The 27,093-nt window shown below is 41.6% G+C and overlaps 2 protein-coding genes across 3 annotated transcripts; both read right to left on the bottom strand.

Moving 5' to 3' along the window:
- Positions 1–20: 20 nt before the first annotated feature.
- Positions 21–19,753, bottom strand: ppp3r1a (protein phosphatase 3, regulatory subunit B, alpha a). 2 transcript variants are annotated; one of them, XM_076079382.1, is made up of 8 exons: positions 19,673–19,753; positions 19,475–19,578; positions 10,372–10,411; positions 9,514–10,134; positions 3,725–3,901; positions 3,417–3,476; positions 1,988–2,172; positions 21–1,475 (listed from the first exon to the last, which is right to left on the bottom strand). In XM_076079382.1, the coding sequence occupies exons 4-8, from the start codon at positions 9,584–9,586 to the stop codon at positions 1,428–1,430; spliced, it is 543 nt and encodes a 180-aa protein (XP_075935497.1). In that variant the 5' UTR covers positions 9,587–10,134; positions 10,372–10,411; positions 19,475–19,578; positions 19,673–19,753; the 3' UTR covers positions 21–1,427. The 2 variants fall into 2 exon arrangements, with proteins under 2 accessions (XP_075935497.1, XP_075935498.1); XM_076079383.1 differs by lacking the exon at positions 9,514–10,134 and having other exon boundaries at positions 19,673–19,747.
- A 2,707-nt stretch (positions 19,754–22,460) lies between these two features.
- On the bottom strand, positions 22,461–25,102 carry cnrip1b (cannabinoid receptor interacting protein 1b). Its single transcript, XM_076079384.1, has 3 exons — positions 24,924–25,102; positions 23,672–23,816; positions 22,461–22,625 (listed from the first exon to the last, which is right to left on the bottom strand). Exons 1-3 carry the CDS (start codon positions 25,100–25,102, stop codon positions 22,461–22,463), a joined length of 489 nt encoding a protein of 162 aa, XP_075935499.1.
- Between the last annotated feature and the right edge of the window lie 1,991 nt (positions 25,103–27,093).

Consider the following 27,093-nt stretch of genomic DNA (forward strand, 5'->3'; position numbering starts at 1 on the left):
TCAATAACATCCTGAATTGATTACTTTCAACATTTCAAAGTTTATTTAAATTGTGTTTATTTTTCTTACAGTATCAAGTTTCCAACAGTCCCACAGCGTAAGATGCAGCATGCAGAAAATAAACTCAGAGATCCCTCTGAGGAGACACATTAAAATATCACTTAAACTACAGCGTGATCTGAACTATGCAGAGAAACAAATACTTATATACAAACATCAGAACGTCGTTAAGCTCCGTGCAGTTTGAGACGGGATCAGATCTGAACTGGAACACGAGTCTCTCGCTGACCCCGTTTACAAATACAAAAGTTACGCGTAGTTCAGTTCATTTTGGATTTCCTCTCATCTTAAGTGAACATGTACCAGAGTTTGGCAACGTCTGTGTTGTATACCGTTAAATATATAAACATCACCTTCCATGTGTAAACAAGAGGATTATTTATTTTAATAAATGGATCCACATGCACAACTTTTTCATGTCATGCAAGCAGAGGGAGGCCCGAGCTATGCAGTCGCCCTTCAAAATAAAAGCTTTCCCGATGCCGTTTATAGCCAGAAGCATTTTTATCTTTTCTTTTGGTTTCAGGGATGAACAATTTGGTAAAGTTAGTTTTTCTCCCGGTTTGTGTAATAGAGTGTGAGGGGAGAAAATTAAGTTTTGAAAATAAAAATATAAAAGTCTTCTACGGAGGAGGATTAACGGCACATGTAAACACGCTTTCACACGTGGCTCTAAAGGTGTTCCGTACCTCGCTGTACCGGAAAAGTGTTTCAGGTAAAAGCTTTTCTCCTCTGGCGGTTAAAGCTGAGCACACATTGATTATCTAATATACACATTTTGATTTAAAACACAATAAACGCTGCCTGCAGACACGTCTCTATGTACGCACACTCGTGTTGTAACCTCACCGAGTCGGTCCAGAATCTACCGGTTCCTACAGTTCACCTGTCGGTGTGAACGTCGTTGCTTTGGAGATTGTCTCGTGGATGCACGCTGGTGAACAAACAGTAAACCCAGTTATCTGTTTGCAGCAAACATTATTATTTGAAAAGACATTTTCTTGGCATTAATTTATATCTAGCTAATGATTTCATTAAACACATTCTTCAGCATGAATGAAACTATCAGGTGTTGGAGAAATGAATCGCATGTAAGTTAAAAAATAAAATGACAGAGTTATGACTGGAGGTGGTGCATGATGGGTAATAACTTGGCCTGGTTTCTGGATATGTTCCGGTTGGCACTTCATACCCTTCTGTCTACTTAAGTGTCCATAAGCTATACACTTCTCCTCAGCAGACAAACCATAGATATACTTGTATTTTTTATTATTTATAAAAAACAAGAACAAACAAAAAAATAAATATCAAAAATAACAATTAACAAAAAAAAAGTTGAAATATGAGGGAGGGAGGCGGAGGAGCGCTCACACGTCCACCACCATCTTTTTGTGTATATCGAGACCTCCGACCACCTGGAAGAGGAAAAAGACAAAAATACATTTATTAATCATTAATCATGTGAAAGTATGTTAACGTTTTACTGATAACAGCTGATGTGAATGATATTGATTACGCTTTTCCTGCTATGACAATTCAAACTGTCTGCTATGAAAAAAGACTTCTGATAAAATAAATAATAAAAGCAAATGAAACATAAAATAGTGTTTTTATTCCACTATTTAAAGGGGACACATCATGAAAAACTCTTTTCTGTTTTCTCTTTTTTTCTTCTATTTTACACTTTCATAAAGTTGGAGGACTCGTGAGACGTTATTAACAAGTCGCTAGAAACAAACTGGATCCTACATTTCCCATAATGCAACTCAACAGCATCTTTAATTGGACTTCTTCATCCCCCTATCCAACGTTACTCCGTCATCCAGCCTCCGTTCTTTACACCAGATAACAAGTAAACCGTGTGACTCAGCGGAGCCTCTTTACTGAGTTCTATTGTTGTCCTGCTGGAATAGATGCGTGGACTCACTGCACAGAACTCCTCAAAGGATATCCGTCCGTCTCCGTCCCGGTCCGCGTTGATGATGGTCTTGTCTACGATCTGCTGGAGCTGCGTGTCCTTCAGGTTGTTGCCCACCATCATCTTCAGCACCTGGAAGAGCTCTCCGTTGGAGATGTAGCCGTCCTTGTCCATGTCATAGATCCGGAAGGCGACTGTTGAGTGAAGGTGAGGAGGGTTCATGAGGGGGGGGGGGGACGTCAGTCACACATAAAAACATCTGCAGAGCACCAGATGTTGTCTTTGATAAATGAATCTCTTAAAGGGCCAGACTGACAGCAACGTTTAAGAAAAGATAGAAGTTTGTTAATCCTCAAGAAATGAAAAGCTTAAATAAACTTTAAAATGTGAAAGTTTCCTTATGAACGAGGGTCCCTGAACAAACACGGTGACATCAGCGGCTCTGAACATTGAAAAAATGCAAATCTTATCAAGTTTATTTGACTCAGATAAGATAGAAGTTTATTAATCCGGAAGGAAAGTCTTCTGCCAGAGTTTGATCAAAGATTACAACAGACAGATAAGAAAAACTATATAATTATATATAAACAATAGCGTAATAAATATCAAGTGTATAATAAATAAAACTGACACCAGCTCAAGATAGAATAGCTGTAGAACCAAGATACATTTAGTCAAATAAGAATGTAAGTTACACCACGTAAGAGTAAAAATAGAAGTAATACGTGTTTAAGAAGTTAACTGAAACCAGAGCCGAAAGAAACTAAAATAGAACATTTATATTGTGCATGAAATATATTGAAGTAATACTGCACATGATACATAAAGTCTTTGTCCCTCACAGTAAACTCTGATCAAACCTGAAACTCTTGTTTGTTGTTTTCCTTGTTTTTATTATTAAGTCATCTTTCTGTTGCCTGTTATATTTACTTCACCTCTCGTTTCAGATCACTTCACTTCCTGCTCTTCTGTTTGTTCTCCACCCTGATCAGCTTCACCCCCCACAGTATTTAGTCTGTGCTTCCTTTCGTCTTGTTCAGTTCGTCTCAGTACTTCCTCGTCTCTTGTCATCATCTTCCCTCCTGTGGTCTTGGTTACCTGGTGCTTGACTCTACTTTTGCCTCCCTCTTGTTTTGGGTTTGTTTTCTATCTTTAAGTTTCTTCCTAGAGACAAATTCCACTGAACACGGGTAGAAAAATAACAATAAGATGTTGTTTATTTACTTCACAAGCTTTCAGCAGGAGAGACAAAAAGTACATTTAGTACTCAGCTCATCACTCTATGTTTCCCCCAGAGGAAGCAGGTCCAGGTGAGACAAACAGAACAGGGGGGGGGCCCAGGAGACAAAGCCTCGCTGGGTTCAGGTCCCAAAGCAGCAGGATAAACAGATGTTTGAGGATCGGAGACCTGGAACCAGCAGAATGAAGGAATACTTACAGCGGAGCTTCTGCTCTTTGTCCCCTTTGACGCTGAACTGTGAGACTCCCTCGATGAACTCTGGGGGACGAGAGAACGAGAGAACGAGAGTCAGAGCTCTGGCTTCTACTGCTAATCTTCTGCATGTCAAATAAAAAGACTTACTGAGGCCGTATTTTAGTCAGAGTAACCAGCAGCAACATAAAAACTGTAGAAGTGGCACTCGAAAACCCAAATCCTCTTGAACCAACACCGCATATAAGCAGTGTCGTGGTGTCACAGACCATCAGAGAGCACAAAGCTGTTAAACACATCAGCTCCTCGCTCACCTTTGAAGTCCACCTCTCCGTTCCCGTCCGTGTCGAAGATGTCGATGACTCTCTGAACCAGAGGGTTCTGCTGGAGCTCCGGCAGCGACATGAACTCCTCCACGCTGAGAGAGCCGGAGTTATCCAGGTCCAGCTTCTTAAACCTCTTCCCCAGCCTCTTAATCTCATCGGCATCAACTGGAGGGAGAGATGAAGGAGGAAGAAGAGAGGAGAGGAGGAGGAGAGGAGGAGAAGAGGAGGAACAGGAGAAGGAAGAAGAGGAGGAGGAGAGGGGTCCGGATGAGACTTTTTTCTTTTTTTTAGAGACATTCATCTGATTTTCTCCGTAGATCATCAGAACTCATAAAGTGAGCAGGAGTCATGATGCATGAGGCCATGACTGACACAAACAAATGAGCAACGTTAATGCACTCAGCCAGCGGATATTAATCTGAATTATAAATATCGCAGCAAACACCTGCAGCCAGGTGAAGGACACACTTCCTGTCCAGGCTGCAGAGCCACAGTCACCTCAGGACTCTCTGCTCAAGAATAGAAGAATAGATTGTGAACATAAACAGTAAACACGTACAGTTATACATCATCTAACAAACTCACAGCCTTTGTTGTCGGCTCTTCTATAAATCCGTGTCGTCCGTTCCGCTGCCATCAGAAACATAAAAAGCTCCAGAACGCTGCACGAACAGCGCCGAGGATTTAATCCAGAACAACAAAGTCAGTTGTTAATTACTATATAAGCTCGTTCACACACGGTCACGTGATCCCACCGGCCAACCGCTTTAATCTGAAGTCCTACATGAGACGAGCTATCTATTAATGTTAATACGTAACGCTCATGGTCATGTTCACTGAGTGATATTGCACAACGTTGAAAAATAAACCATGCACATGATATGAATTATTAAATGTAACTACTAGTCAAAATATCACTTAATATAAAACACAATCAACTAAGAAGCATTTCAGTGAGGTATAGAGACGTGTTTTTAGACAATGCATCTTGAATATTTTGTTTAAAAAATACTACTATTGAGCACTACACACAATACTTCCTGATAATAAATATAAATATGAAATATAGCTGAACAAAAAGAGTTAAACATGAGCGGATATATTTTAGAAGAAGTGTGTTCATCCCTCAAACAAGACAAAGACGTTAATGAGCAGAAGGTAGAAGTCAGGACTCGTGTTGGTTACGACTCGTCATCAGATCTCACCAGATCTCATCTGATCTCATCAGATCTCACCAGATCTCACCAGATCTCATCTGATCTCATCATTATTACTCTGAGTTGAGTGAAAACGTTGCTCTACTTTATCGTCCTTGGCTGATGAAGCAGTGATGATGTAACGCTCCTCTCTGGACTCTTCTGTTCTCTCAGTGAAGCTGATATCAGAGATAACAAAGAGGTGCCATAAAAAACATTCAAACTAAAACGCCTGAACTTCAGGTTTTTGGACTTGGCACCTTTTCTTCAAGCAAACACAGACATCACACGTCCAATACTCAGTAAACTCGTGGAGCGGGTCGGTCGCTGTCTTGTAAGTAAGTTAGGAACACAGACTGTGTGATAAGTGCACGTAGTCATAGTAACATTGGTTTGTGGACTGATGCTTTGAAGCCTCGAGTTCGGCGAATCCATCTTGGATTACGGCCGTCGCCATGTTGTCGTCAACACGTCACTGCAGCCGGTTGATGAATAAAGCGAGCATCAGTTTGAAACTCAGCCCTTCAGCACAAACAGGTGCTTGTGATGCTGCGTCTCTTTGTTCTGAACGACGTTCCTGACAAGTTCTGATACAAGATGAAACCTGCACACGAGCACATAATCTGATGTACGCCGAGAGGTTTCTGTGTCCACGCGGTGTGAGTCTGTCCTCTGACACTAAACACACATCCTTATCAGCAGCCTCCCACTTCCTGTTCACAGCAGTAACACGGTTACACAGAGCTACACACCTCCACCGCCGTGAATCACAGCCAGTATTGAGCTCCCGTGTTGTAGACAGTGAGATGTCTTCTTGTGTTCATAAGGTGGGGCTAGGTGCCTTTGAACATGAAAGCATGAATGTTCTAGTAGAACCCTAAAGATACAGGTGTGACTCTACATATGAGCATGATAGTGTGGTTATAAATGATTTTATGATTTTAGGGTTCAGCCATCTTCCTGACACAGACGCACCACATTCTGCACGATGCTGCAAAAACCAGCTGAGAGAGCAGCGCTCCCTTTTTGAACTTTGGCGATTTCACCGTCGATATGTTGTTTTTTTTAGCAACCAATGAACAGGAAGTGACCATATTTGGACTGAGGAGGAGTGACGTAGAGACGCCGTATACGTCTCTGGTCAATCTGTCAATCACCGTGTAGCCCCGCCCCTAAAGCATCCCCTGCTTTATGGTCTGTTTGACTCTAAATGGACCATAATGTACTAAATGAACATCATGCTGTATTGAAGAAGACTTGAAACTAGAGATTGAGACCATAAACTCATGTTTACAATGTTTACTGAGGTAATAAATCAAGAGAGAAGTAGAGTCATTTTCTCATAGACTTCTATACAACCAGAGGAGTCGAGATAACATGTTTTATTCATGAGAGCAACAACAACAGCTTCCTCATAGTCTGAGTCTCCGTCGTGGTCTCGACCCGACGAGCCAAATCACAGTCACTATTGAGACGATGCTGCTGCAGTACTTTTACTACAGAAGTAAGTTTAACCGACTTATCCAACATGTAGCTCTGTGTTTTAAAACTCTTCTCCTGCATCGCATCAAAAATAAACGAATGAGACTCAGTGATTGAACTTTCGTCATCTCATTAACTCTTTACGAGCGCTGACTGCCTTCCTTCTGTACTGCAGCCAACATCTCAAAAGGAAACAACAGATCATACGCTGCTAGCGATTCTTGGTTTGTTGACAGGAGGAACAACAGAATCACATTTCTAAAATAAACTGGAACAAAGTGTGACAGCTGTGGGCAGAAATATGAGAGCCAGAGAGGAAAGGTACGAGATGTTCTTATTATTTAATCCCAGCGACACCTGTACGTATAATTATAGACGGAGCGGAAAACACTGCTGCTGAAGAGATCCCATGAAATATATTCAGTATTCTGAAGGTCTTCCTTGATTCATCTCAGGATAATCCTCACCAAGACAAATTGCAATTAATGTTATTATCCTGATAATCATCAAAATAAGAAACATGTTTTGTTATGAAACAAATATTAAAATTTTTTTATATACCTGTGAGTGCAAAAACAATTTTTACACTTCACAGAAAGATAAAATAATGTTGTTTTGGTATAATAATATAGAACTATGAGCTTTGCATTAAATCTATTTGTTTCAGAACAACAATAACAATAATTGTTTGTTTTTCTGAGGGCTGCAGTCTCAGAGGCTCCTCACACTGCTTTATGCTAATGAGCCGCTCTGAGGGAGACCCAGTGTGACTGTGAGATGATTATGATAATCTCACGTACTGAACACACACACACACACACACACACACAGACACACACTTTCATAAGCGCTGTATGCAACCTCAACTGTGTTACTAGGCAACTGGAACCCGTTAGCCCCCCAAAGTAGCCCACACACACACAGACACACACACACACACACACACACACATGAAAGAAGGTGTAAGCATGAAAACACATGCATATGTAGATGTCACCAGATTTTGAGTTCACACTACGCCTGTCACACGATTAACATAAATACATACTGCAGTGGAGGTCCACCTGTGTCTTTATAATTGTATGAGTGTGTGTCTGTGTGCATGCGTGTGTGTCTGTGTATGTGTGTGTGTCAAATACTGGACTTTAATTCTGAGGCGGAATATTACGAGCTGGAAGTGAAAGTGTAATATGTCATCAGGTGTGTGTCTCAAGATTCATTAGATTCTTGAGGTCATAATTCGGTTCAATATCGATTACAGTTTCAAAAATGTCTACAAAAAATAAATAAAATCAATACTTGTGTAATTAAATACATTACATTTTTTTAGTATTTGTCAATCGTAAGATGTCATGACGTTGCATTGTTTTTCTGTTTTATTTTTAAATTGACTCTGTCTTCGCCTGTTTTCTACCAAACCTGTGATTTCATTGGTTGATTAGCGTCTTGTGTATTTAGTCCGAGTGTTTCAGTGTCAGGTCGTCTGGTTTGGTTGACTGGCGTCTACGTCTGTGCTCGTGTTGGATTTCCTGTCGGTCTTCCTCACTCAATACCGCTTTGTCTTCAGAAGTAATGAATAAATTCAGAATCTTAGAAGATGAGAATCTCAATCCTTACATGAACCGCTCCTATCATCACGCATTAGAGTAACACTGGTATTATCAATACCAGTGTTTTCGTTCTGAAGCTAACCAGTAAACAGCAGCACAGCTGTGTGAACACAAAATCTGCTCAGTGCAACGTGGCTTTACCTCCCCATTCGTGTTCAATTATAAAAAACACAAAAGTTCCCCAAAACGTCGTTGATGAATTTGTCCTCTAAAGCGGTTCACCCTCTGCATGTTAATGGAGACGTGTGACTGCATTAACACGGAGAACCTGAACTGAGACAAGCGGGGAGGAAGTGACACACAAAGCCGACATGTTACTGATAATTACAGCTCTGTAACTGCAGCAGGGCGACACATGACACTGAATATCAGCATGATGGGGTTGTGTTGAGGGGGCAGCGTCAGCTCGGAAACATACGGGCCGACGGCAGTGAGCTGCAGACGGACACCAGATACACAAAAGAGGAACTCGTAAAGCAGTTTACTCGCGATGAGGAGGACTGCTTAGGTTTCTTCTAAAAATATATACAAGATAGCTAAGTAAACATATCTAAAGAGCACTTCATGCTTTTGTAACTTCAACACAAGCCAGCCGGTCCGCTCATTTTCTAAAACCAGTGTAGCATTAAAGCATGGTGGAGTTAGCAAGATAGCTAACTAGCCTGTTGTGCGCTAGTTAGCCAGCTAGCTAGCTTGCTAGTTTTACTTTGTATTTACTCATTTACTCTGGATCTCTACGCTGCGTAACGTTACTACTCCACTGCTCGTTTTAGTCGACCTCCCCTCAGTGAGTCAGCAACCTGTCGTTAAGTCGATTTAGTTTATATGGAAGCTAGCCTGCTGCAACGCAAGCTATAGCAACCTGTACACATTAAAAATGGCCACCGCTCTCACCGTCCTGCTACTCCCGTTCTGTTGCGATGCTTACGGCACTCCAAACTGCACAAGCTAGCACATTTGTGACCGATGTTTTCTTCGTGATATGAACAATGCAGCTATACAAATATTTGAGTGTTAAAATGAAAAACAGCTGAAGGCGACTTGGTCTTCCTACTGTTTTCATCAGGTGTGGACCGACCTAAAGGACAGGCAGCGTGCTCTTGTGGTGTTTATTTACAGCCGTGCCGTCATCAGAAACCCCCCCCACCCTGTGGCTCCCGCCCTCAGGGAAACCCCTAGCAACAAGGAACTCCACCAGAGCCGCCCACCGTTTATTTTTGGGCGGCTGCAGACAGACCTGCCATGGTTTCAGGTCCTCGCAGGGAGGTTGTGTGTGTGTGTGTGCACGCTCAGACAAAGTAGGCCATTACATTCTGCCCGACCTAAGCTCGGCTAAGCCGGCAGCGGTGACACACTGAAGGCCTTTTGAAATTCATCCACCAGCACAGAATAATGACCTTACTTTCATCTCATCAAGGCGGTTCTTGGAGACTAATCGTGTTGATTTTTTTGCACATCAATAAAGACTTGACTTGAACGAAGGCCGTACAGGTTGAGTGGGTGCTAGACTTTAGTTGGTTGACGTCTCTCTGAGGGTGCAGGAGGGTTTCTCTATCTGACATGCAGGCCAGAGCCGCTTTCCTCACAGACAACGCCGGCCTGTCCGAGCATTTTGACGAGCTCGGCAGCTGCTCAGTCGGTGGAGGGAGAGAGACACAGAGAGGAGGGAGAGAGAGAGACACAGAGAGGGGGAGAGCCAAGGACAGAGAGAGAGAGAGAGAGAGAATGAGACACAGAGAGAGAAACTTAGAGGCAGAGGAGCACAAAACGAGAGTGTGATAGAGAAAAGACAATTTTTTAAAATCCTGTGTAATCTTGGAGGTAAAAAGAAAGTCTTCCCTGCAGTTAATTATCTAAATGCTAAAATAAATGCATTTGATATGTTGCACCTTTGCAAGTTTGTCTACTGATTTAGTGACTGATTAGTTTGATATTATGTGTGTATATGTGTCGCTAACGGCACACGACAGACCTGACCTGCTGGATCAAACGCCACCAAGCTGCCCCAGAGAGGATGTCGAGATGGAAGCTAAGCTAACCCAGCTAAGCAAAGCGAGCAAAGCTGCATCTCTGAGGACGTTTTCAACAACGCGAGGCTGAGATGTTTCAGCTGATGCATCATCGGGTCGGGAAGGTGAGGGAGGCGGACAGAGAAGAAATATGAATCATATCCTCAGTTCTCAGGAGCTCAAAGATCTAGACATTCTGTAAACAGGACCAACAAGAGTTTGATTCCAAGATGACATTTAACAAACGCTCACACGTCAACAGAGGCACCGTTCCACGCAGCAAAATGTATAACAAAAGTAGAAGTGGTCATTCTTGGGTAAGCACAGACAATACTTACAATGTGTGCACATCTCCAGGGGGAAGCTGGCTTCATTTCCCTAAAGAGAGAAAGAGAAACAGAGGTGTCAGTTTCATTTTCTAACTTGAGACGTCGCGAAAGTACAGAAACGACCTCAAAGGGCGCTCCGCTAGAAGCCGTTTCCATACATGAGATATAAATCCTGTGTCCGCTACTAAATTTCACAGGTTCCTCCGTAACTCAAGCTACAATCTTCCACCAAGTTTCATTCAAATCGGGTCAGTGGTTTTTCCATAATCCTGCTGACAAACAGACGAATAAACCAACCACACCGCACACATAGCCTCCCTGCTTTAGGGTTAGGGGACAACTAATCAGCTAATTAGTGGTTTTGGTCTTATTTTAAGACTTCTTTAGTACTTTAGTCATTTTATTAAGATTTTTTCATGCTAAATGACTTATTTCTAAGAAACGTATGAGCAATTCCAGTGTGTGAAATACAAGGTGGTGATCGGGGGGGTCCTGTCTACCCCGATTCATTAGTTAAGCTTGCAAAAGACATTTTGGAAATTGCATCACAAATAATTGTCTTGTGATTTTAGAGACCCCCGATATTACGCTATTAAGGCTTTCAGGGGGTGTGACACTGAGCAGGTCTCTGTAAACATAATGAGATTTAAAGTTTTGCTTTTGTCTGATTCTTTGTGGATCAATCATATTTGTTAGTCGACTAAGAATTTCTTTGGTCGAGGACTAAAATAATCAAACATTGCAACTTTTTCAGTCTTGTTGATCATAGAATGTCATATCTGCAATGGTTAAAAGTATAATTTGCAAATATGCAAAATATTAATATGCAAAGCCAAAATCCAAAAGTTTGTTCTCCAAAACAGAAAGAGTTGTAAGTAGTAGTAGTTATTGTCATGATGAATCTGTCCTGACTTGTGAGATGCACTGTTGTCTCTGTGTCACAGAGAATCTGAGGAATTCTCATCCACAGTTTCTAGACGATGAAGATGTTTCTCTTTGAAGTAGTAAAGATTTTTCTTCACACGCGACCTCTGAAACTCTCAAACCACACTGATAACATCCTCACGTGTTCCACACCAGAGAACAGATGACTTGTTGTCAGTTCTGTCGTTTGTCAGGATGGAACCTCCTTTTAATTACAGCAGCCTTCAAACATTATCTCTGAATGCTCTTTATATCCTGCATTATTCCTGAAAACCTGAACCATCAGGGTGGGGTCCACCATTGTTCATTTGACAAACAAGGAAAAGTTCTGTAGAAAAGGGTCTAAACCAGGCGGCAACCTCCGGTTCTGCCAAGCGGTGAAGTGTCTTAAAACCTGCATTCTCTCTAGTGACCACCAGGGGGCGCCTCCTCTGGTTGTATAGAAGTCTATGAGAAAATGACTCTACTTCTCTCTTGATTTATTACCTCAGTAAACATTGTAAACATGAGTTTATGGTCTCAGTCTCTAGTTTCAAGTCTTCTTCAATACAGTCTTCCTTAGTCTGTACAGTCTGTAGCTCTGTTTAGTATCGAGCCTCCTCAGCTCTGCCTTTGTGTTGCCAGTCTCCTCGCTGTCACCAGACCACAGTGTTTCCCTCTTAACCCCAGCTGTGCCTCGTCTGCTGATTAGCACCCTGGGTATTTATATCCGTCTGTTCTTTGTCACTTCGTTTGTCGTCTTCAGTTGAAGCGGCTTCCTTTGCTTCTCGTGACCCGCCAAGTGTGTCTACTTTCTATTCCTATTATGCAAATAAATAGATCATTCTTCTGTTCCTGTCTTCTGCTTTTTTTGGGTTCACCTGCATGCTTCAAATGTGACAGTGACTGCAGATCAGAAACCAGCCACTTCAAACAGATTCTGGAACATTTTCAGAGTGATGTTTCACTCAAACCCCTCGAGGAAGTTTCCCATCTACGGTGCAGCGTCTTTCAAACCATGCAACAAGCAACGAACGCCATCGAATCCTCCAGCATTACGCAAAGGCTCTTTAAATGAACCATGTTATCCAAAGGAACTGCACGGATGTGTGTGTGTGTGTTTGGCTCATGTTCAGCATTCACATCCCATCATACACTGCAGTGTCCTCTGAGTCTGATCCTACAGCTAAGAGAGAGAGACAGAGAGAGAGAAGCTCCGGGCTGGCAAGCAATCATCTGGAAGTGTCCTGCAGCTCCATCGAGGAACACAAAGAAAGTGGACATGCAGACCAGAGATGGACTGGATACAGCGGCCAGGATACCAGCTACTGGTCAACAAAGCTGGGTTTTAACCCCTTTTGGTTCAACATTAATGTGAAAATTGTGTATCTTAAATGAGTGGAAACAAGGCTGTCTTTAATGTTGCTACCAGCAGACGTTTCTAAAACATAGAAGTCAGGGATTGTCCATCCACGACCGCAAAAGTTGAATCCAAGGAATGCTCAGAGCTGTTTATTGCAAAGACATCTGAACTTTGAAAATAACCGCTCTGCTCACAATGTAATCTAAACAAACTACAGCAAACCCTCAAATGTTTTGATTTTGTGGATTCAATGAGACGGATTCAGGCAGCAAGTAGAGTGGAAGTTATGCTGCAACATGAAAGGATTCTCATTTTACAATCTATTATCCGTCCGTTACCTTTTTCCAACTCTTCCTGGAGAACGCCGAGGTGATCCCAGGCCAGACCAGATATATAATCTCTCCAGCATGTTCAACCTCGGGGGCCTCTTACCAGTCCGACATACCTGGAAAACCTCTAAAGGGAGGCGTCCAGGAGGATCCTGGTCTGACTTTGAACCACCTCAGTTGGACCCTTCAGACGTGAAGGAGCAGAAGCTCTACTCTGGATGTCTCTGGAGGCAACCTCCAGTTCTCAAAATGAAGCCAATGCTTCATGTGTTAAAACCTGCATTCTCTCTAATGACCATCAGGGGGCGACTCCTCTGGTTCTATAGAAGTCTGTGAGAAAATGACTCGACGGCCAAAATGCAGAACTCGAGGCTTCAAAACGTCAGTCCACAAACAAATGATACGTCAACGTCTTATATACAGTCTGTGGTCGGAGCGTGGATGGACTCGTAATCGAGAGCTTCCGTCTCAGCTCCCTCTTCTCCACAACGAGATACTTGATAAATATATAATATTTCTTTACAAACAGTACATAGTAAAAAAGTTAATTGACTTTTGACTGGTTTGCCAAGACCAAAGAAAACTGCAAAGAAAACCCAAAGAGCATTGGTAACGCATTATGACAGAGAATCACAGTGACACAGATACTCTACTACACACCGGTGAAATAAAAAAGCTCGTGGCAGTTATGTCATCTCCTGGCTTATCGCTGTGCCGCCGTACGCCAGCAGACTCACCTCAGGGAGGTCGAGGTATTTTAAGAGCAGCGAGGAGAAAAGAGGTGACACGGGATTAGCCAGCAGAGCGACTTACATTTGACACCCTGTCAGGAGAGCGTTGACACATATACGTGGTGTTGCTTGGTGGAACAACAAGTTGCCTGGCCCCTCCCCAGTTTAACAGGATTGAATTCCAGTGCAGCTCAGTGTGCTTTACTGGGGTTGGGTGTCCTGCTGCCTGTGTGGCTCAAAGAGTAATAGTGACACTTTGTTCCCTGGAGGGAAAAGTCCTTTTGTTGGCTCCGCTACACAGCAGCGTTGCAGGAGATGTAGAGATACAGTCGCTCGCTAAAGGGCACCAGGATTCTGGATCCAACGCCTTGAACTGGTGTCCTCTCGCTCAAGGACAGGCTCTCAATGCACCAATGCTACATGAGACACTTTTATTTTGGTGCTCAGGCCAGGACTAAAGAAAAAAGAATGACTCGTTGTTGTCTTTTAGGGTCCTTACTGACTTTTTTGCAAATGAACAAAGAGTTATAATAATTAAAAACACGTGAATTATCAGTGCTGCATTCACGCTCAAAGACTTCCATTTTTCTTGGTTGGCGGTCAACTGCGTCTCAACTTCAGCTGTCATTAAATATGTCACACATCTAGAAATTGCATTGATAAGCAGACACATTTGGAAAATCTGTTTGATTTCATTTCTAATTCCACGTTTATCTGAGCTCATCACAAATGCAGAAAATCCCAGAGTTCATTTAGACGTGACGTTTAAATGAACTCTGGTGGACACAATAGCGTAAAGCTGGCTAGTTAGCTAGCTTGCTAATTTCCACCATGCTTTAATGCTACATTGAACAGAGATTTGCTGGTCAGCAGCAGTGCTGGGTCTAAAGGTGCCTCCGCCTCACTCTTTGCTTCTCTGGAGAAGGACAAGCTAACGTTAGCCTACCTAGCTAACTAGCCAGCCATCCATCTCCAGAGCTTTACGTCCCAACTGACGTTTGTTGTCACCAACACAACAATCAACATTTTATTTTGTAAAAGTCAAATGACCACAGAAGAAAGTTCAATGTCCGTTCTACTCTAATTCTATTTCTATGGTTTCCCCAAAGCTTTGTGAGACCGGACATCGCCAGGTCGTGTTTTAATCCGTAGTTAACGAGTCAGCGGGTGGTCTGAAGGACAAATCTATTCGTCATTTTTTGGCAAAATAAACTAAATGCGTTGAGTCAAATAAGATGAAAATAAACCAACCGCAATAACTAACAACTATGACAGAGGAACAAACTGAGTGTTGTATTTTTCTCAAAAGAAAAAATGTGTTTTGAAGAGAGGAAAAGAGAAAGTAGAAGTAAAAGTGGAAAAACTGTTTCAAACCATTTCAAAAGGTTTGTTTTCAGCACTGAAACGCTGAACTCTTATGATGCATATATATTATAGCTTACAAAGAAACTAAACAAGATGGTGGGTAAATGAGTGTGGAGTCCCTGGAGGTAAAGAGACTTACAGCAAAGCAGATTTAGTGTTGAGGATTATAGGTTTACTAACTAAGGCCTGCGTTAGGTCTCCGGTGTAACTCCTGGACAAACCCGCTCATACTGTTCTTTACATATGAACTAACAGAGCATATCAGATGTGATGATTATGAAAACACAGAAAAGAAAAAGCATCTTGCATGCGCAGAGAGGAACAGAGAGACTCGTGCTGGCTCATCAATAATGCATGCTTCATTCAGAATCAATTAGGCCTCAGCACACAAAACACACTTTGCATAATGAAGAGTTTGGCGTCGCCGCCGGTTCAGCAGCAGCGACCCAAACGGCGGCTAATTATAAACCCAGTCGTCCCACTAAAGGCCGAGGAGAGCAGACATGGACGGCGTCTTTGGCAGCACATGATAACGTATTCTGCTCTACAATAAGCCAATGACAGATAATTAATACGTGGTCAGCAGTAAGTGATCCTTTCATCTTTTAAAAAGCTGAAATCTGTTCATATTAAAGTTGTAGCTTTATTTGTGAAAGGCCGGATACTTGTTTTGTGGAATAGATTGTTTTCATAACTGCACAGACATAAAAAGAAACTGTTTAAAAGTCACAACCAACTCATTATTTAGTCAGACAGTCAAAGTGTACGGACGATGTTTCCTCAATGTCTAATCTTCTTCATGTTTCACATTATCTGATCAGAGTATTCACTGTGTTTGCATTCCTCCGATGCAAATTCTAAATAAAATGCAGGACATGAATACAGGAACGCTGCTGTTGTTCTGTATTCCTTGTTCAGCACAAATAGACTACAACTGCATTTTGTTGTGCACAGAATGACAATGAATCATAACTGAATCCTTGAACTATGACTCCTTATTAAACAACTAAAAACAGTCTGTAAAACCAGATAGTTCTCATTTAATGGCATGACATGTGGCACTGAAGAAAGGAAAACCCTGCGGAGCGCTCTGAGTGCAGCCATTGCTTCCTAGAACGCGCTGGAGTGCAGCGATGACTTGCACAAATCCTAAAAGTGTAATGGAGGAAAATGCAAGAACACAGCAGAGGAATGCATCATTCCCTGAATCCCGTCCGTGGTGCATGAGAAACAGCGGACTGATCCGTGTCCTCTACCTTCACGTGGACAAACATCAGTATCCGCCTCAAACATCCGTGTGTATTCACATGTTCTACACACTGTTTGTCTCTGTAATGCCAACAAGTCAGGTCTGTATGTTTCTCCTCCACCACTAAACTAAATCTGTGAAGTAACACTGAGGGTGTCGAGAGGCAACGCTGCCGTCTTCTGATTGTATACGTGACACAAACATTTTAACGTGACATAAGAGCATCACAGACCTCTTCAGACACAAGATGCCTCGTTCACCCTCGTCCGGATGCTGCAGCCGTCTGTCACACGGTATCCAAAGCTCATCAAGTTTATCCTCAATAGATCTCAGTAATTAATACAGGAAACCTCCGACAGTAGATAGTGCTGAGTCATTGTTAAAGGTAGAACACAGAGCTTTTCCTGCTTCTCTAATGTTTTCATGTCATTGTAAAGTAAAAATGTGGGGTTGAGAATCAGAACTGCTTATTGTCTGGGAACTTTTGAGGGGCCGAAAATGACAGTTCACTAAAAACTACAAGGCCATCTATGACCTCTGGTGTGTGTGTGTGTGTGTGTGTGTGTGTGTGTGTGTGTGTGTGTGTGTGTGTGCACATGGGAAATCAACTAAAACAACATCTGTGTCTACAGTAGCTTGGCATGTATAAGTTACCTTTCCACACCATGTTACTGATTTATTCTCTTTGGAGGTGAAGAAGTGTGCTGTGTGTCTCTTCTCTCTGCTTTATTAGTTCATTGATCACCAGCAGACTCCACACTTCATGATAAATAAAAGAGTTGATGATGAACAGAGTCTCTCAGGTCTTTAAACCTCGGCCAATGACCAGCTGATGCAGAATCATCACTTTATCACACAGGAGGAGATGTGGAGGTTTACACTCATCCGTCTCTCTCAGTTACTCTCCGTTTGTTCCTCAAAGCACCAGCTGTGTTCTAATGTTGCCCGTTGTAGAACGTTGATGTGTGAAAGTGTGTCAAGTGTAAATATGAAAATCATGAAGATAATCCTCTCGGCCGTTTCTCTCCCTGACTTCTTGTGCTCACCATGAAGGCTTTAAGGCCTCATGGTGAGACTAACAATGACTAAATGTTCTCATGCATTGACTTAGTGGTGAGGCAGGAGTCCATCGTGGTGTCACCAGGACAGAGACACATGGACACAACAACAGGAAGAATCCTAACTTATGTTTAGAATCTTTACTGGATGAATAACTAAAATGATCGGTTAATATGTTTTAATTAACCGATCAGCTTGTTAAACTCCTCTTCATCTCCTCATCAGCGTCAGCGGCTACAGTTCACTACACGTTCACGTCCTTTTGACAACTTTAGAGTCTCTGATGCGTCACATCCCCTAAACATTTAAACGTATACTTTAACGAATACTTTAAACTCTTTCACAGAGGCTGACACGCCTCCACTCAAATACATATATTATCTGACTAAAGTTTGATCTGCTGTGTGAGCCGAGCTCTGCAGCCAGAGAGCAGAGTGGAATCAGACGGAGTGGGCCGGTTGTCAGAGCAGCGTGGATCATCCACTTCTACGGTGGCTTTCTTTCTATCTCTTTCACATTATCTCCGGCTCCATCCTTTATGTGGGTGGTGCTTGATTGCTAGGCAGCATATGGTCCCCTTAGCATCCTGGTCCCCCCCCAGCTGAGGATAACACACTGTGACATGAACACTATCTGTCCCCGACAGCAGCTTCCAGCCTCTGGCAGAGAGCGGAGACGTCTGCAGGGCAAACATGTAGCAAGTTTCAGCTCACGGGCGTCTGGTTATTATATTTATTATAGAAATAGTCCAAAGTATCTGTGTTTTTACATCAGATAATAATCAATATCTGAGGTCTCACTCGTCAAATGTGTCCAGATATCTCAGTACACATTCTTAATGTCACACATTCAGATTCAGACAGTTTGTTTGAGCAGTTATAGCTTCAACCTGAACAATACTGGATTTAGGTCGATAGCTTAAGAAGTTAAGAAAGATAAAATAAAGACATATTCACGCTGGTTATAAAGAATTATAACCGTGATATTATGAACTAAAAAGAACATTTTACAGATGAAAAACTAACCGTGTTTCTAAACGAGCTCACACATATCGGTGCCATGTTTTGTTATTAATGCTTCTACAATAAGATCATATCAGCCTGTATATATGTATTTATCCAGCTCTACTCTGTCAACTTAATGACGGCTCGCGTCAATATTTACAGACATTTGAATACACCAGAAAATAACAAACCAAATCTATAAAAACACCAAAACAAACAAAGCTTCCTGGAGCTCCAACACAGCGGTGCAAAGAAAATAAAACGTGTTTCTGAGTCCAGACGACAGCAGAAGAGATTCTTCTTGTTGCTAACGGACAAACGCTCAGAACGTCAATAAGTGATCAGCAAACGGACAAGTGGGAGGTGTGTTCGATCTATGGGAGAGAAAGGCATTGTGGGTAAGAGAGGACAGAAGAGGAAGATGTTCAGAGAAACCACCACAATGCCCTCCTCATCCAGGTCCTCCTCATCCAGGTCCTCCTCATCCAGTCATCCAGGTCCGCTCCCATTGGTCACTACGCTGTGATAAGCTACCGGTTCCTAGGCAACACACCCTCCCAAATTGCACAGTACTAGTACCTCACATACAGTACTAGTATCTCACATACAGTACTAGTACCTCACATACGGCACAGTACTAGTACCTCACATACAGTACTAGTACCTCAGAACGGTAGAGCGGATACAAATGAAGCCTCGCGCCACTTATCACAGCGCGTAGAACGACCAATGAAACAATGTTGCAAGTGTCAACAAAGCGTCACGCGACACACAAACCAGACTAATGAGACTTTTAGAGCGAGCGCACAAACTTGAGTTGCAGTTTTGTAAAAACGTGCAACAATAAGACAATAAATACATTTAAAAACGGTGTATTTCAATGAGGAAAAGTACATTTTTGCACAGGCCTCGGGTGCTAATAAAGAGAAGACAGATCTGGGCTTTTAGGCGGTCAGCTCCGGAGGTGTTACATCCAGAAGTGGGTGAGAGAAGCGAGGAGCTCCACTTTTGGTCGAACTTAAAGCAAAAAGCGCTTCACCACTAAATGAAGCGACCCAGTGACCGACCACGTTTACACCGGGAGAAATAACAGAAGAGAGCTTACTTACCATCTTTGCAGGTCGGATGACGAAATACCAGGAGGCGATGAGAGCGGAAAAGAGGTCCAACAGGAGGGGAGGGAGGGAGGGGGGAGAGTTGGTAGGTCGCCGAGCTGTGGCGAGAAATACAAAAAAACAAAATATATATATATGTATGTATATGTGTATAAATGTGGTTCTCTCCGAGGGCTCGTCCTGGCTTTATACCCAGCTTCAGGCTCTCTTTCTCTGCAGTGGCGGAGGGAGGGAGACCCGCTGGGAGGGGACGGTCGGTGGAGGAGGTGGGAGGGGGGGGGGGGAGGTGCCACTCTACTGTACATCCGGGAACTACAGGTTGTGTTTATTTACCTCCTGACTGACTAGGTCTGTGCTTTGGCTCCCTCCTCTGGTGGTGTGGCTGTACTGCAGGAAGTCCACGCTTTATGAAGGTGTTATTGGAACAAAACACTTGCAGGTATTCACAACGTGTCTTTTGTATATGACGTCACGTTTTTTTGATACAGGTGTATGAATGTGTTTTTGCACCTCTGAACTTTAGTTAAAAATAAAAAAGTGAGCGTGTGAGTTTCTTACTTTGGGATTTGTAGAATAGGATTTGTGCACCAGGCTGTGAAGAATTTGAGCAAGTGTAGCTGTTGTGTTGTGTTTGTGGAAGAGAAGGAAAAAAAAGTATGCAACTACCAAAACTGTTTCTTCTCTGTGACTTCAAATTTACCGATACACACGTGTGATTATTATTCTACAGCTACACATTCCACCATCACAGGTGTTTTGCTCCAATAGGACTTTCATTCTGTTCACTCTGACCTTAAAGTCGCACAAGAGGCAGATGGACTTCATTTAAAACTTCATCCCACTTTATCATCCTTCTGCAGGCTCTAATCTGCAGCAGAACAGTCCATGACACCAAACAGCAGGTTGGTGAGCGTCATATTGATCTATATCAGTGTGCTTTTTGGGACTTTTCGGCTGTGGCCATGTCACATATTTCTGCAGTGTTTGTGATGCACCAGCAGCTTTTATTCCCATAAGTTTCCCTCTTTTGCATAGTAAATACACTAATAAATGGTGATTGTCAGAAGTCTAAAAGCGCCCATAAACTGTGAGTGTGGTCGTGATATGAGTCACTGTGTAGTTTCCTTTATAATAGTCATTTACAGCGCTGGTTTCTTGAGTTGTCAGCACTTGTGTTGCTGAAATACACATAAAGCAGTTAATAGTGTACCGTCAGTTTAGAATAAATAAGAGGAATGAATACATTTTGCCACGCAAAAATATTTTCCATTTTACTATTAACAACATTATAAACAAACAAACACTTTCACAACAAAAGGTCAGAATGTCATTTTGTTGCTCTGGTTTCTTGCATAGCTCAGTTCAATATGTCTCAGATCATTTCTACACACAATAATATGAAAACATTTCAAATGGTTCACTGTGCAAAAATAGGGTTACCACTAGAAATAGAAAAAAAAGATTTTTTTAACGTTTTGAATATTCCAAATGCGTTATTTAACATAATTCATATTCATGGGTAAGTCCTTAGAGGAAGAGGTAGAGAGAAAACAAACACGCTGTAAATAGGAGCACAACTTCACCCAAATACAAAACCTCTACATCCAGCACTGCATTAAACTGTTCATAACAACACAAGATACAACACGCAGCTACGCACAGAGGTTCATTCCAAACACTAAATAGTTTTCATTGTCTTTCAGAAAGGTCTTTTTTTGTGTGTGCAACTGCATTATTTTAAATAAAGCTTTCAGACAAACAATGAGCTAATAATCTTGTGTAAATAACTGTTGCAGCAGAATAAACTGAAAATAGTCCCGTTTTTTGATAGATTTTCTTTGGCCACGTTGCTGCATACTTTCTAAAATATATTCTGCATGTTTTTAATATTGCTGGCTGCAGATGTCACGGCTCTCACACGAGGACAGATGTGAACATTTCTGCTCGGCTGGCCGATGAAATCAAAATGTCACTAAAGGACACTCTGGACTTGGCAAAAGTTTTCTCAAGAAGTGACATGACGTAAGTTTCTGGCTTTTTGGAATGAGACTCTTCACGCGTAGCTTCAGTGTCCATAAACACACCGTTTGTAAAAACACACACACACACACACACACACAGCACTGTACACACTACATACATGTAGGTCTGAACACACTTGAGGTTTTACCCAATGCCACCACCGAACAGTACTCACAACATCATTTCATCTGTACGTCTTTAAACACAACATTACAACTGTAGGTTGTTAAGAAATGCTACATTTTCATTTTAAGGCGAGACACCCGGGCAAATACATTTCCATTGTGCTGGTTCATTTTCAGATTTTAGTATATTACTCTTCTATAACTTGTCTTCTTTCAGACTCGTGGAAATAAAACATTTATTTTACTACTTTGTCTGTTTGCGTCCGTAGATTTCTCCTAAATTCACCAAAAGTTACCATTACATAATGCCTCATTTGCATATTTAGACATGTAATACAAAAAATAATCCTCTTAATGTCAGTAATGAACTGGTGAAGTTTCATGGTGTTATCTATTTGTACATTTTTTACCCTAAAACTGAAGCAAGAATTTTGAACCTGGCTTCATCCAATGTTCAGATTTATGTTCTGGAAATGTATGCAAATTAGATAAAGATGAAACCTCATATGTATGCTTAAACATATGTTTTTTAGAAAACTCGCAATACAAATAATAATCGTCTTAATGTGATTAATGAACTGCTGAAGTTTCATGGTGATATAGTTAACTTTGACTCTATTCACCCGTAGTGTCTGCCGTTAACTGCCATAAAATGTACAATATTAATTTAAACACATTTGTTTCAGCACCATAAACAAACAAAACATCTGTGAGAAGTCTGGAAACATCTCTGCATTTTAAATTTACTGCCAAAGGATCCAATTTGGCATTTTATCTGATGTTTTGTTTACCGCACAAAATAGAGGAAATATTGCATTTGAATCCTTCCTCCGTCAGACGAACGTCTCCTTGTTGACCCACATGAGGGTGCGCGTGTCGTTGGGTTTGCACTCGTACTCGATGCTGTTGAAGCTGTTGCCCCACTGGCAGTGGTCCCTCTTGTTGTAGTTGTAGTACTTCACCTGCCACACCGTCTCAAACAGCCCCGCCTCCGTGAACTGAGACAGAAAAACACAAAACACACGAGAATGAGCGAGCACGAGGTGGACGGACGTGGACACTCACAGTATATCATCACGTGTGAGATCATGTGAAGGTGAAATACTGACTGAACAGATGGATACACACACACACACACACGCACACGCACACACACACACGCACACGCACACGCACACACACACACACACACACGCACACACCATATCCTCCAAGGACACCCCCCCCCCCCCCCCCCCCCGGGCGTTAATTGCACATATGGCTACGAAACACACAGTCATGTCAAACTAGATCAAATTATATATATATATATATATATATTTTTATACTCTTTATATGTTGAAATTTGACCCCTTTAAAGTAAGTTACTTCTCAGAAAGGAAAGGAAAATATAAGTAGCAGATAACAACTACTGTTTAATCGTCCCACACCTCCTAAAAATAAATAAGTAAATAAATAAATAAAAGGTGATAAGTACAATAAGTACAGTTATAATCAGTGGCGGCTGGTCAATAGAGGGCGCTAGGGCGCCGCCCCACCTTGAGCTACAACAAATAATATATATAATATAAAATAAATAATAATAATAATAATAAACTATACAAATTGTCAATATTTGTCTTTTTGAAATATGGAATCACCCAGTAATATGTGTAAAATATGATATCTGCGGTAAATATATGCTTTTCCTGCACGTCCTCTCCGCGTGCACGTCTCAGCAGCTCTGGGGCGCTGGAGAAACTGCCCCAAAGAGGCGGGACTATGAAGCAGTTTAGCCAATTGCTGATTAAAGGTATAAATGTGTGACATACAATTTAGCCAATCAGCGTCCTCAAATAGATTCAGTTTGGGGCAGAATCGATTCTGAAACCGGAAGATTAGAATACAGACGCGGATCTCAGCGGATCTTTTTTTTCTTCTCGGTGAATCAACTTCCCGGTACGAACACTTGAACATTTCTTTAATCAGTATCTCTTAAAAGTTTTAAAATGCATTAATAAGATGAGTTATCTTCCCTTCCTCCGGTCCGCCCCCCCTCCCTCACCTGTATGTTGATTTGAACCGGCTGCCTCTCTCCGCTCTTGGTGTGTCCCACCCCCTCGGTGTCGTACTGGCCGGCGTAGACCACTGACTGGGGGTCTTTAGACTGCTGCTCCAGGGGGAAGGTAACCCCCCCCACACTCATCGAGCTGCAGACAGGAACACAACGGATCAATAAACAGGTTCATGTGAGACCACCGAGGACACGTCATCAAAGAGTGGTAGAATATTACACATACTACATTTTTAATAAAAAAATACTAAAATATTTGATTGATTGGATGGATTAAATGTTAAACATGCAATTTAAAAGCACCAATTAATAGATTATAAACCCAATAATTGTATTTAAGTGCAAAAGGTTTTTGTTTTACACATCACTGAGTGATTAGGTCTCCAGCTGTGTTTCATGCCCCAAATTCCAATACAACGTCATCTCGTGTGTGACCTATTTCCGCACATTCATGCCCGTTTTTCCACAGTCGGATATTTAGATGTTCAACACTAATCCTTGTTTGAGAGATTTTGGAACTACAATAACAGTCTATTACATAATCACAAGCATGATGGAGACACAAAACCCCAGAACCCCGGAGTCCCTAATCTGTGCTGGATTTGACGCGCAGCCAACTGGAGGGTTATGTTGCCTTCGAGTGCTCCTCGTAAAATCGAAAGCTAAATTTAGAGAAATAGGATTTGGCGCAGGAATTTTGACATAAGTAACACGTTTATCTGCAGCTTTTGAATCACGAAAACCTCAGGCTCTCAACAGCCATAAATCCTACTGTCCCTGAACGAGGCCTTAAAATCTGTTTAGGTCACCACTGTGATGGCACGAGAAGGAATGAACCTCCTCCTGGGTTCCTTATTTAACCGTTAATTATAACCGCATATATTTGACCAGAAACAACTACAGACAGATATAGACTATTAAAAATACACCACAGGCTTTAATACCGTCACTAAATCCAAACTACCAACAAAAAGAAAGAATATAAATGTAATTTATTAGCGACGCCACATTCACACATTATTTATTATTATTTGAAAACCTCCATATGTCACATCTCGAAATCTGCTCATTGACTGTAATGTGTCTGAGGAATTAAATGATTTAATTATCATTTTGTCAGAAGGCATATTTGTTTTATAATCAATATTTAACAGTTTGTCTCCAGGCGTCAGGTTAATCCACGCCTTAAACAAATAATAATAACAATAATAATAATAATATATATATTAAAAGGGCTACCTACGTGGCCTCGACCGCTCCCGGTTTAATGACCACCTCTATTTTGTATTTGGACCCGGTGAGCAGCTTGATGGTCCGGGTCTGTCCGAACCGGGCTCCGTCGGACTTGAAGTGAACCGCCGTGTTGTTCGGGAGCATCTTCAGGGAAATCCCGATTTTGACGAGTTGAGGGACATCAGCCATGTTTCCATATAAAGATATAGTGTGTATAATATAGTGTGCTATCAGCAGGATCGGTTGAAGTGTAGGGTGTGTGTGTGTGTGTGTGTGTGTGTGTGTGTGTGTGTGTGTGTGTGTGTGTGTGTGTGTGTGTGTGTGTGATGGATCTAAAGAGCCGGTCTGTTCAAATGCCAAGTGTAAGAAATCCACAGCTGAGCGCGTGTGCCGCGCTGCGCGCCGTAATCCCGTCCAACCTGCGGCCCAGATAATCCCAACCAATGTTCTCTCTTTCTCTCTCTCTGTCTCTCTGCCTCTCTCTCTCTCTCTCTGTCTCTCTCTGTCTCTCTGTCTCTCTGCCTCTCTCTCTCTCTCTCTCTCTCTCTCTCTCTCTGTCTCTCTCTGTCTCTCTCTGTCTCTCTCTGTCTCTCTCTGTCTCTCTCTCTCTCTGTCTCTCTCTGTCTCTCTCTCTCTCTGTCTCTCTCTGTCTCTCTCTCTCTCTGTCTCTCTGCCTCTCTCTCTCTCTCTCTGCCTCTCTCTCTCTCTCTCTCTCTCTCTCTCTCTCTCTACCTTTCTCTCTCTCTCTCTCTCTCTCTCTCTCTTTCTCTCTCTTTCTCTCTACCTTTCTCTCGCTCTCTCTCTCTGTCTCTCTGCCTCTCTCTCTCTCTCTCTGTCTCTCTCTGTCTCTCTCTCTCTCTGTCTCTCTGCCTCTCTCTCTCTCTCTCTCTCTCTCTCTCTCTCTCTCTCTACCTTTCTCTCGCTCTCTCTCTCTGTCTCTCTGCCTCTCTCTCTACCTCTCTCTCTCTCTCTCTCTCTCTCTCTCTACCTTTCTCTCTCTCTCTCTATCTATCTCTTCCCCTTTACTCCCCTTTCTAATTCTTTATTAGTGCCGTTAAAAGCCAATTAGTGGTGTTGAAGTTCTGCCAATTAAGACTCAGAGGATTACTTTAATTGATACTGTAAGGGCTGGGGTGGGAATAAAAATATATATGTTTATATAATAATACACGTAAACATTAAAAAAATAGTAAACAACAAGGGTGAAATATGAGGTTGATTATTATATGTGAACATGTTCATTAAAGATGAGTTCTTCAAAAAGATGTGTGGTTCTACAGAGAACCATTAGCAGTTTGATCTAATGAGTAGTAGTATTAAATATATATGTTTTAATTCTCATTATGGGGTGATGGCAAAAATATAGGCAAATTTAAAAAAGGAAAATATATACAAAAATAAAAGATATTGTGGAGGAATTTGTGAGAATTTCTAACTTAGTTACTTTTGAAAAACTGCAACTATAAAGCTGAAATTCCTAAAGAGGTGATATAATCTGATGGGTCACATAATTTGGACTCCCAGATGTCAAAATAATGGAGGGGTTTAATATTCGTATGCATCACGGCCCAAGACTTCTGGTAAATGACCATTTCAGAACAGACAAAATAGACATATCTGTTTTATTTATTATTAGATTTTACAACTTGTTTTTTTACTTCCAAATTATTATTTATTTACCTTACTCTTATTGCTATTGTCTTCTGTTTTGCAATGGTGTCAGCATTATTTATTCTACACTTAATACTTGTTTTTCTATTGTTAATATATGTTTATATTTCTATTCTATAGTTTTTTGCTATTATTCTGTTGTAATCTTTAATGAAACTCTGGCACAATAATTTCCTTGGGGATAAATACTGTTCTATACTGTTTTATCTTATATTATATTATCTTATCTTATCTTATTCTTATCTTTTAACCTTGATTCAATGTGTGTTTTCTAATATCACCGCTTGGTGTCACTGTTGCCTTTGTTTGTATTTTGCTCGATTTAAACTGTAGAGTTGAGACAAAAAACTTTCACACTTTGCTGACAGCTTCTTTATGTGTTCATGTTATAATATAAGATTGTGGTGCAATAGGACACAAGTGGATGCAGATGTTACACACATGTGCAAGTAACAATTTATTTCATACCATTAAATATGGTCTAATCTATGCCTGTATTATTATCGTTA

The sequence above is a fragment of the Anarhichas minor genome, unplaced genomic scaffold (genome assembly GCF_050575085.1).
Source record: "Anarhichas minor isolate MPS153535 unplaced genomic scaffold, ASM5057508v1 ptg000072l, whole genome shotgun sequence".
Lineage (NCBI taxonomy): Eukaryota > Metazoa > Chordata > Actinopteri > Perciformes > Anarhichadidae > Anarhichas > Anarhichas minor.